Source organism: Pezoporus wallicus, unplaced genomic scaffold (assembly GCF_028554395.1).
Source record: "Pezoporus wallicus isolate ANWC-B61680 ecotype Strahan unplaced genomic scaffold, APGP_CSIRO_Pwel_v1 contig_593, whole genome shotgun sequence".
Classification (NCBI taxonomy): Eukaryota; Metazoa; Chordata; class Aves; order Psittaciformes; family Psittacidae; genus Pezoporus; species Pezoporus wallicus.
Window position 1 is genome coordinate 2,596,152 of NW_026642342.1, and position 12,513 is coordinate 2,608,664.

At 39.9% G+C, this 12,513-nt stretch overlaps 1 protein-coding gene across 1 annotated transcript in view; it reads right to left on the reverse strand.

Annotated features, from left to right (window-relative positions):
* The window catches only part of COL24A1 (collagen type XXIV alpha 1 chain), a 152,024-nt gene that overhangs the window by 96,891 nt on the left and 42,620 nt on the right, over window positions 1-12,513 (reverse strand). The window contains exons 9-12 of the mRNA XM_057428954.1: window positions 12,129-12,182; window positions 3,799-3,843; window positions 1,498-1,551; window positions 239-283 (exon numbers count right to left, since the gene is read on the reverse strand). Of these exons, the coding sequence (XP_057284937.1) occupies window positions 239-283; window positions 1,498-1,551; window positions 3,799-3,843; window positions 12,129-12,182 (198 nt within the window). The remainder of the gene's footprint in view (window positions 1-238; window positions 284-1,497; window positions 1,552-3,798; window positions 3,844-12,128; window positions 12,183-12,513) is intronic.

Consider the following 12,513-nt stretch of genomic DNA (forward strand, 5'->3'; position numbering starts at 1 on the left):
GCAAGGGCAACAACGGAAGACTGCTCTATGCTGCTCAAGAAGGAAAAAAAACACTGAAATCCTTACAACATACATTTTGAAAGAAATGCTATGTTTTCTCATTTGTAGGCTCTCTAAAAACATAGTGATCAGCGGGCATACAACTGGCAGAGCTGAATGAAATTCCTCATCCCCCTTCTGATGTACTATATGGGTAAAAATAGACACACATGCCAAAATTCTTAAAATGCTTACTTACTCTTACACCCTTAGGACCTGGGTTACCTTCTGGTCCAGCTAAGCCCTAATACAAAAAGACATGAGTTGCACTTCATCTTAAGGAACTAGATATACTGTATTTAAAAGCAGTGTAACAGCATTTGTTAACTATAAACTGGCAATACAGTCTTAAATTTATTAAGGTTGAAGAGGGTGTCACCAAGCAGCCCCCTGGGACCATGTTCAGAAAGGTCTCCCATTAATTCATGGCTGAAACTTAGACAATGACTAAAAATTTCTTTATACTGAAATTATTTCTTCTGGGAGGAAATTTTTTTCCAGACCCAGTGATCTGGCATTTCAGTGACGGGATTCCACAGGATTTGTCATAAGCTTTTATATTTGGACACATTTCCCATTATTTTCAAGCTAATGTCAGAATAGCATATGTAGTCCAAATGCACTAAACATTTTATCTGATTCAATACAAACATGTTATCAATCGTTACTATATAAAATACCTGCAATGGAATTTGAAAATATATTGCCATTACAAACCTTACCCAATAAAACACTGAATATTGGTCAAATTCACCCTTTAAGCAGACACAAAATCACAAAGTCAATTGCTGAATTTGGCCCATATATGGGGAAAGCAGTGATTGCTTCTACTTTGTCTTATTTGTATTACTGGAGTGAGGTATCTGTTAGCTTACACGTAAAATAAACTAAATAAATAAATAAATAAAATCAGTATTTATATAATTGCCTTGTATTTATACAAAGCTGCTTTCTGGTTTTAGTGATTCTCCTTCTCAAATATCTCAGTGGGGCAGGGGGAAAGAAAAATATCTTTTAATGTTCTGTTTCCCTAAAGGGCTGAACAAATAATTTCAGCAGTGAGGTAAATATACTGATGATCATCAGGAGGAAATACACTACAACAGGTGGTTTCCTATTGCTTTTGGACTTGAAATATGAAAATAAAACACAAAGAACCACATAAAGTTTATGAAGGAGTGCAAAGTTTTCAGACATTCAGCGCTTTGGTAATGTCATTTATGTATTCCAGAAAGGTACAGTTTTACTGTATCTAAACCATCCAAGTTTAAACGACATGAGACTCAACATTACCTCGTGGTCACTACCTCTGAAAGCGGTTTGTTTCAAGGATGACAGGATGCAAACAAATATATCTATACTATTAGTAGTTCTAAAAAAGAGTTAGATATGGTACTTTTGAAAAGAACAAATAAGACCACCCCCAAAACTGCAAAGACATCAGTATAGTTACTGCACCTGCCTGCCAGGGTAACCAATGACCCCAATGTTGCCAGCCATTCCTGGAATTCCCTGAGGGGAAAAAGAGGTGGGGGAAAAAAATTAGAAGTTTTGAAGTTTATTTGTTTTAGGGTTTAGCATTTCTCTTTTAGCACCTAGTCATGTGACACCGTTTAAGCTCATTAAAAAAATACTTTCAGAGCAGGCTACACAGCAACACCCTGCAATGAACTCATCACATATACGTAACTCCACCAATTTCAATTACATAGCCTTTAAAGAGCATTACAAGAAGAGTAGTCTAAGATTTTGTGAAATACAAGAGTGTACCCCTTATTTCCATAATAAAAACACAAATGCTATTCACAAAGAGTAACTGAGGAGTACTACAAAAGACAGGTCCTTGTAATTAAGTAAATGCACTAGTCTCAGCAGCATTTGAACATTTCATTAAAGAATCCTTGTGTCCGTCCTTACAAAGTCAGTTCTGTTTCTCCCAGAATCAGGTCATTATAGCACTGAATTAGTCACAAATGCATAGAACTTCTCTCCATCTTCTTTCTCCTAATCAAATCCAAATGCAATTTCTGTTGGTTTATTACTTAACATACCTGTTTATTTCTGAGAAAATACACTTTTCTGAAATGGTGCCAAATGCCACGGGTCCATTACAGGTCCAGACACAGGACGATCCCCCCACCACTGCTCAGTTCATTTTATTTTAAGCAAGCCAAGTCCATAAACTGGACAGTTCTCCCAGCCTAACCCTTCCACTCACTGTCCTATGTCAGTGTTAACATAGCAATGGATCAAGACTTCCTGCCCGAGCTGTTCAGAGCAGATTTATGGTGGAACAGCAATCTCAGGAAGCAAACCCTCGAAGTGCAGATGAAAAAAAGGGGCTGCAATATTTTTTGTTTAAATAAGATGCCACTGAGACGATTCTGTCACCTGCTTTCAACCAATAGTGATTCATCTTATGACAGTTCATGGAACTGAGATTTCTGGTCCCCTATTTTGGCTCAACTGTACCTCTAAATATGGGTATATGAAAACAAAAAAAAACAAAAAACCACCCCAAGCAGTAGAATCACTGCATTTTCAACTTATCTTTTAACACCTTTTCTTAGTTACCAGCTGTACAAGGAGTTCCACAATTCACAAATTCAGAGGAATGTCTGTCATCATTGTGCAAGCTTCTAAAATCTACAAAACAGGTAGGTGCTGCAGATGACAAGTAACTGGTCTAATTCATCACCTTCACCAGACAGGCCTGAAAATACCACCAGTAAGAACTAAGTGCAAAATAAAACTCTTGTATCCAAAGTGTTCTCTTAAAAGTTACATCAGAGTATTTTCTAAGTGATAATAATGAAGTAAACTATTTACAGCAGCATTTAAGAATGAACACTGAGATATCAAACATTTGCACATCACCAGTTTTCCCATTCTTGACCATGAATTGCCTTCGAAGGAACTTACATGCTTTATTGTGTGCATACCAAGCAGAACTACTTTTCCATGAAAGCTTCACTTTTTTCCCCTCCATGGCAGCAACTGATTAGTTTTCACCTGCAACTTCTTCATAGATGGAGACACTCTTCTCCTAATGTTAAGAATGCCTTTATTTTTTTCCACTGGTTATCTCTTTATCTCACTGCTATCTCATAGTCACCACAGAAAAATGCCTGTAGGCCTATAATAAAAATCACCATTCAGTGAAAATGTGTGTATAAAACTCACTGAAGTCATGGATGATGTTTACAAGTTTTCACCTTCCTTCAGGTGCCTATCATCTGTTATCCTCACCATTTCCCTGTCAGTGTCATTCAAACGGAGAGTCAGGCTTCCATCTACCCTGCCATTAGGACCCTCATTAATGTTAACAAGACACATCAGCAATTGGATGTCTTTGAAACTTACATTCAGACTGCTTCTTCAACTGACATGGAAATGAAAAAAAGCACTAAATAACCATTTTGTTTTCTAAATGCTACGGGATTTTAAATGCATTGAATCAGTTGTGGTTTTGAGAGATTCCAACCTGTGCCTCTAACAAGAATGTTACTTCAACCTCCACCAAGCTAGTGTAGTATTTGAAGAAAAACAAGCTGGTCTTTTTCCATTTCATTTAGACAATTTTTTACCACACTGGTCTCTAAATAATCTAAATTCTTGCCCAAGAACTATCAAATATTTCCTTAAGCAGCCAGTAATTTAAACTGATTGTTTATATTGAACATTTATTTTGGATTATGCCACCTTCTACCCTCAATTGTTCATCTGTAGAGTATAACGTACTAAGCTTTGAACACTTACCTGCTCACCCCGTGGCCCTTGCAGTCCCACATAACCCTTAAGACCCTGCAGGCAGAGAAACAGGTAAGTAATAAATACAGTTAAACACACAAAATGGACAATTTCTTTTCCTGCTTCAAACTCCCTTTATCAAGGAAAAGTTATCCTGACTTGTTTGCCTGCAGCATTAGTGTGGTTTACATTTAGCAGCTCATATGAAAGCTGAGTTAGAGAAAAGGAGTAAGAAATCTTCAATGCAGTCTAGAAAATTCCTAGGTATCAGCATGCTTAAAGACAGCTCCAGACTTCTACTCTTTTAAACAAATAAATACATGGGATGCTGTCTCCAGTTACTGATGAAACTGAAGAACTGGATTTGGTACACTGCATTCCCCCATTTTGAATCCTTGCCATGATGGCCTTTCGAACAAGGCAGCTCAGAAGGGGTGTAAGCAGAGGGTCATCCCAGCCTATATTAGGATAGACAATCAAACAGACCTTCCAGAGCACATGATACCTCTTTTTAAAATTAACATGGAACAAATTCCAGCCCTTATATTACAGAATTTATACCAGTAAGGAGAATAGCCTGTTCCGCATCCCAGACCTCTTCCCTATGGTGCTGGAATCATGAAGCTGTCAAACTTCACTCCCTGTGCATTTCTCAGCTCTTAAACTAAAAATAGAATTAAAAATAGAGCTGGAATCTGCCATTTGCAACAGTACACTTGAAAGAGGAACTTTCTTCTTGGATGCCTTTGCACTAAACATACCCAGACAAGCTAGCCTAAAAGGGAGGCTGTTAGCAGTCGCACGATTGATGCAGAAGCCAAGTATCTGGTCTCCACATCCCTTGCAAGAGGTACTGGGAATATATAAGTTCCAAAAGCTGCAGCTTGAAAGGGAAAGACCAAAATAATCCCTATTCTGGATAGAAATCCATCATAAAATTTGCCTTAAAGACATTGATTGAGTAGCGGGAGAGTCTTGGCTGATGTCAAACATCTGGCTGCCTTGTGGCATGATGACACTCATTAGTAGAGGCTTGAGACCCAGTGTAATAAGAAGGAATTCTGCAACTGATTTCAGCAGATCAGGTATCCCAAATTTTTAAATAAGCTTCTGCATGACCACAAGAGTATTTCTGCATGAAATCAATTTTATTATCATACAAAATTAAAAGATGGAATAATTTTGCTTGCTGATAGATAATTTTAGACAATAGAAGACCATATATGAAAGGCTTCAAAATTTGACCTTTGCTATTACAGGCTATTTGAGAAATCTTGATCCAGAACAGATGTACTCCTTAAGAAACCTAAACGCCTCATTTTCTCAAAACCCAACAAAGCACGAGTGTCCTTTCATTTTGCTTATCATGCGCAGAGCATTGCCAGTTTGCAAAACTGTAGTGCATTCTGGCTTCAATCCTTTCCTGTAGCTTAAGTAATTTATATGTTGTCTTGTACGTAAGGAACCAGGTCTGCACTGCTGTTGGGGCGAATGCGAGTGTGGTGGAACAAAATAGCTGTAACACAGATAGCCAGGAGCTGAAATTCAACAAACTAGTTAATAACAGTATATCCCAATTTACTACATTAATGCTTGTCTAAAATCAGATTTTTCTTATTGAATTGCTAAAGCAGAACTTAGATGCCAGCATAAGCCAGTAACACATCTTTAGCTTTCAAAATGTGCCTCAATGCCATATACTTTTTTATCTCTCAGCCCACTCTGCATTTCATGAGTTTTATCCATTTCAGAATTTTATCCTCTCTCTATGCTTAAACAATCAACTAAAGTAGGTGCTGCTGTAAGAGATCTCACAGGTTTTTATTTCTGTACAAGGAGAAAAGGAAAACAAATGCTGCTATACACAGAAACAATCACCGAGAAGTTTATCACAATTTCTTTTCAAAGTGGATCAGTTTAACTGATTAACATCTGTATGGACAGTCTCAAAAGAAGGCACACAAGGAACTGTGAGCTTAAGAAGGATGACTGATAACTGGTGTGCATGTTTCTACACAACAGCGTCTCACTTCTGCCAGAGAAAACTGCTCTGAAATCGTATTTTAGAATCACATGCCCATATTCTTAATCAGAGCTTACACAGCCTTAATTCATTCTGACTTACTTAAGTTGGGAATGAAGTTAAACTATGCTAAAGTGAGTATCACCCCAAAGGAGAGAGTTTTCACTTAGGGGTTTCCCTCTCCTGTGATTTACTAATCCTTTCAAACTTCTTAGTTTTTTAGTAGCTTGCCTTTGTATTCTTAAGCTTACCCATTAAATAAGACCCAGTTTGCTCTGAACTATGATGAAAGTAAACAAGAATGCAGGTTCATATGTGCTTGTTTGATAAATGAAATACCTCCCAATTTCTAATGAAGATTAATGCTCTGATTTCAAAGCTCAATGTGGAAGAGAAAGGTTTGAGGCATCCAATTACAGCAATACAGACTTGAAGCACATCACAAAAATACAGCAAGTTGCAAGAATACTTAGATCTGCGTGAGAGGAGAAAACTTTACCACCAATGAGACTCAGACAAAACTTAAGTGTCTGACTTCTACCATATGCCTAGCACAGTGAGACCCAGACTGAGTGAAGCCCGTATATATTAAAATGTAGATGTTAAACTGTAACAGCAAGGACTGTTAAGCCAAGTCTTTCCATCTTACTGGTGCCCACTGTGTTTTACCAGAATTTCTATGCATTTGTTATTAAAATACATCTGGCACAACACCAGCAACTTTGCTAGAAAGCCAAGAGGTTTTCTGTAACATTTAAAATTCAGTAAGTGAAGTCTTACACCTAACGCTATAACACTATATACAGCCATCAGATATACAGAAATATTAATCTATGGAAAGTGACAGAAAAGGTGCTGCATTGCACAGGTACTACAGTCATTCTAATGTACTGGCATGATCCCAGGCAAATTAATGTTCAGGAGTACGGTCCTTTGGATGACAATCTATCAACCAGTACTCTGGCTAGCACAACCAAGGACTCACTTGTCTGTACAGTGAAGAAGGCCCTTTCTGGGGAGATGGGAAAGGAAAGGGACTTCTGCTCTGTGAGGTCTCTGGACTGATAAAAGTTTTGAGTGCTGGTGTAGAGATGGTCCTGTCAAGACAGCTCCAGACAGGAGATCGCACAACTGCTCTGGAAATAGCACTCTCCTCAGAATATAACCCTCATCTCCTACCATTGTTTCTCTGCTTCAAAAGATGCCTAAAAGAAACACAGCACTAAACACTTCAAAACCATGCAATTTTGTGTTCTTATGCTAGAACAAATTTGGAGCCCTACCCTGAGCAAAACTTGGCTTTTTATAGTGTCTGTGACAGGCATGAGAAATATGGCATATCTTACATGCAACCCCAAGGACGCATACTCCGACACATGACATGTAATGAAAAATGAAGTCAATCACAATAATCTGTTACCAGAGTCCCGATTATTAACATGTTTGGTTTGCCATCTCACTAAAAACCCCCTGTAGATTCTCAGCTTTTTATGGAGAAACACATCATTTTTCAATTCTAATCCAAAACAGCAGTTTTCTAGTGCTGTTCTATTCCACTGAGGGCCTCAAAATCTCTCAAAAGTCATTTTTGTCAAAAAAGTGAAAACAATAAGCACATCTGCCTCAAATTTCCATAACACATAGTTTTGTATAAGCACCAAATAACGCTGCACAGGAAATTCAGCATCAGGCAAATTCTGATTAGAAAACTTGTTCAACACAGTTTCTTCCACGGCCACCCTGTAAGGGGGCAATCAGGCCCAGTGGAAGGCAGGAGGCATTGAAGTACACCCTCCACTTCAGCTCTCCACAGTCACCACTCCAGTTAATGAGATATGGAAGATTAATTCAATAAATAAAACCCATCAAATTTCTAGGTCTTACAGGAAAACACTGACAAAAGTCAGTATGAAAACAAACAATTGCTGTGAAACAAACACAGATCTCTATTACACTATTAAAGATAACTGGAAGAACACTAGAGATTTTACTCATTATCAAATATCTCACCGCTTAGAAACTGCCCAGTTAACACAACCCAACTGTCAAAATTGAGTAGAATTTGGGGCACCATTAACTCATACGTAGGATTTTTTTATCTCCCTTTTTGCCGGGATGAAAAAGAGTATCAGATATACGTTATTTATTCAATACCGCAGCAATTCCCTGGTAGTGCTGGGGTACAAAAAAATGGAAGTAGCTATTTTTCTGCAATTTATTTGTTGTAGCTGATTTACTCCCAGCTACTCATGCTCACATTCCTTTGAAAATAACTTCTGAGATCACAATGAGCTAACAGTGTGAATTATTTATATATATTGAAACTGCATTATTTTATTGACAGACATTGAAAAGCAGTAACTAAAGATAATTACTTAAAACAATTTGTGGGCTTGTCATTAAAAAAACAAGCACGAAATACTTTAAACTTTTTAAAGGTCTAGCGTGTTCAAAAGCCGGTGTTCTTACAGTCCGGGTCAGGCAGAAGTTATCTTAAGCATGGATCTAAATTAATGACTGATGTGTACAAAACAGAAACAGAGATTAAAATTTTCACTGATCAAGTGAGCACTATTCTCCTGAGTCTCTAATCCTCAAAGGAGTGAATTCTTGTGGCAGGAAGAGAGCAGGATACCCATGAGATTTTATTTCCCCTGTCCCCAAATGTCAGCCCTGTCATCCAGAACAAGTGACAGCTGCTTCCCATCTAAAAACCCCTAGAACAAAACCTACTTTGTTTTCAGAGCAAAACTATAAACCTGCTGAAATAAGAAAGCATGGTATTTGGGAACCTCAAGGTGTTCCAAGATCAGCAGATACAAAAGCTATCAGTGAATAGGATTGTAGGTTAACCCTCAACAGAGGCAATGCAAGGTCTTGTCACAGCTATAAGTTTTCTCTATGAGAGAATGGGGCAAAATAAATGTAGCCCTCCTTCTGGTGTTAATATCAGCAATGCCTTCTTTTTCTGGTCACACTGTTACCCTGTTTTGGTCAATTCTACAAATGAATGACTAGACTAAAATTAAAAAAAACCCACAAACCTGCCATACACTTTAAGCTCAAGACAATGTTGATTGAAGCCATCTTAAAATATAACACTGAATATAAATTGTGTTGCAGGGACATTTTTCTTTTGTTTCAATAGCAGGCAAGAATTAATCAAACATTCCTTCTCTGTGTCAAAAATTAAGGCAAAAAATACCAGGGCCTCTATTTCTAACAATTCATCCCATCCTTCTGATGAACAGTTTACAATTGCCTTTAGTGTTAACACACTCCTTCAAATTTCTGCTGGGCTGTTCTCCATATTTTTCTATTACATTTAACACTAAACTACCTTCTGCAAAGGCAGCATTTAATAGTACTTTCCCTCCAGCTTTCTTGCTGGTTTTTGCCACCTCACCACTTTGTCACCAGAGTAATCACAGCCTTGTTGACTGGATGAATTCTCATTCCAAATAAACTATATTCACTCCCTCAATTATACTGTGCTCTTCTTAAGGTTGTCTTATTTCCTTTATTGGCATCCTTTGTGTTCTCTTCCAAAAACTACATGTATGCCTTATGCTTTCCTGTGTACATAAGACTACCATAATTTGGGTATATTTCTTAAATGCAGTGTGGCACCTGACATTTCTCATATTAAAACATGTCATGTTACATGGCATTCAAAATTGGAACTTATTCCACCTGAGTTCTATTTTAGCAATTCTGGCAGATGTGGAAAAAAGCAAATAAATCAGTGCAGAAAAACTGAGCACATGACCCCATGGACTTTATTCTATACTACAAAAAAGAGCAGACTTTGGCCTCTTCAGGAACCTGCTTCGGAAGGTTCCATAGGATACAGCCCTAGAGGGCAGAAGGGCCCAAGACTGTTGGTTGATATTCAAGGATCACCTGCTGCAAGCTCAGGAGTGCTGCATCCCAGCCAGAAGGAAGTGCAGCAGGAGGATGCATGGATGGATAAGGAGCTCCTGAGAAAAATTCAATTGAAAAAAGAGGCTTATAATAAGTGGAAGCAAGGACAGGTGGCATGGGAAGAGTACAGGGATATTGTCCGAGAAGCTAGGGACCAGGTTAGGAAAGCTAAGGCCCAGTTAGAATTAACCTTAGCTAGAGGTATTAAAGATAACAGGAAGGGATTCTACAGGTACATAGCAAATAAAGAACAGACTAGGGACAATGTAGGCCCCCTCAGGAAGCTCTCAGGAGAACTGACTAAACAGGATTTGGAGAAGGCTGAGGTTCTGAATGACTTCTTTGCCTCGGTCTTCACTGCCAAAGGCTCTGACCGCACCACCCAAGTCTTGGAAGGCAGATGCAGGGACTGTGAGAATGAAGACCTTGGGCCCACTGTAGGAGAGGAACTGGTTCGAGACCATCTTAAAAATCTGAATGTGCACAAGTCCATGGGTCCTGATGAGATCCATCCGTGGGTCCTGAAGGAGCTGGCAAATGAAGTTGCTAAGCCGCTGACCATCATATTTGAGAAATTGTGGCAGTCAGGTGAAGTTCCTGATGACTGGAAAAAGGGAAATATGACCCCCATTTTCAAGAAGGGGAAAATGGATGACCCAGGGAATTACAGACCAGTCAGTCTCACCTCTGTGCCTGGCAAAATCTTGGACCAGATTCTCCTGGAAGGCATGCTAAGGCACATGAAAAACAACAAGGTGCTTGGTGACAGCCAGCATGGCTTCACTGAGGGGAAATCCTGCCTGACCAATTTGGTGGCCTTCTATGATGGGGCTACAGAACTCATGGACAGGGGTAGAGCAGTTGATGTCATCTACCTGGACTTGTGTAAAGCATTTGACACTGTCCCACACAACATCCTTGTCTCTAAATCGGAGTGACGACAATTTGATGGATGGACCACTCGGTGGATAAAGAACTGGCTGGATGGCTGCACACAAAGAGTTGTGGTCAATGGCTCAATGTCTGGCTGGAGACCAGTAACGAGTGGTGTCCCTCAGGGATCGGTGTTGGGACCGGCCTTGTTCAACATCTTTGTCGCTGACATGGACAGTGGGATTGAGTGCACCCTCAGCAAGTTTGCCAATGACACCAAGCTGTGTGGTTCGGTTGATTCGCTGGAGGGAAGGAATGCCATCCAGAGGGACCTTGACACACTTGTGAGGTGGGCTGATGCCAACCTCATGAGGTTTAACCATGCCAAGTGCAAGGTCCTACACCTGGGTCAGAGTAATCCCAGGCACAGCTACAGGTTGGACAGAGAAGAGATTCAGAGCAGCCCTGCGGAGAAGGACTTGGTGGTGTTGGTTGATCAGAAAATGAACATGAGCCAGCTTCAGTGTGCACTTGCAGCCCAGAAAGCCAACCGTATCCTGGGCTGCATTAAAAGGAGCATGACCAGCAGGTCGAAGGAGGAGATCCTGCCCCTCTACTCTGCTCTTGTGAGACCTCACCCGGAGTATAGTGTGCAGTTCTGGTGTCCTCAACATAAAAAGGACATGGAACTATTGGAACAAGTCCAGAGAAGGGCCACAAGGATGATCAGGGGACTGGAGCACCTCCCGTATGAAGACGGGCTGAGGAAGTTGGGGCTGTTCAGCCTGGAGAAGAGAAGGCTGTGTGGAGACCTCATAGCAGCCTTCCAGTATCTGAAGGCGGCCTATAGGGATGCTGGAGAGGGACTCTTCATTAGAGACTGTAGTGACAGGACAAGGGGTAACGGGTTAAAACTGAAACAGGGGAAGTTTAGATTGGATATAAGGAGGAAATTCTTTCCTGTTAGGGTGGTGAGGCACTGGAATAGGTTGCCCAGGGGGGTTGTGAATGCTCCATGCCTGGCAGTGTTCAAGACCAGGTTGGACGAGGCCTTGGGTGATATGATTTAGCGTAAGGTGTCCCTGCCCATGGCAGGGTGGTTGGAACGTGATGATCTTAAGGTCCTTTCCAACCCTAACGATTCTATGATTCTATGATTCTATTCTAAAATACGTAATACAGAAAAAGAAATTAAAAACTTATTACTGAAGATTGAATAAAATTGATTTAAAAATGGCTGTATCTCGCAGGCAAGCCTATCTTCCCTACTACCTATTCTCTTTGAGCAGGGGCATGTCATACCTAAGCAACTTTGACTTTCATTCTATTGCAATCTCACTTACTTTAGTTGCAAAGGAAGGTTTTGTGCTGTTCGCTCTGGTGCCTGACAGAGCAGACAGGTCACTGTATCAACAGCAGGTCCAAAGCCCTTCTGTCACCTCATAATCAGCACACATCCACCTAATGGCCACTGATTTCTGCCACAGAGGGTTACACAATAATAGAAAGAGAACCTTACCTTTTGGCCTTTGATCCCAGGTGGGCCCGGAAAGCCTATGGGGCCTGGATCACCCTGTACAACAAAAACATGCAGAATCACTATGTCTCACTGAAACATGACACAGGGCTATAAACATGTAGGGCTTCATATCTTCCTTGCATTCTTGGACATTCAGTATGAAGTAACAGCTAATGTTGTTTGATCAGGCATAGATTTTTTTAAAATTTTATTGTTTTTTTAACAGGAATAAAATTGAAAAGACAACAGCTCCTCAACTGCGACCACCTGATGCAATGTGCATGCTCCTGCATCATACAACATGGCCAAATCATGGCTGGAATAGACTTAGTTCACAATCTTGCATTTACTTTTAGCCAACATAAATGGAATTGAAAAAGCTATA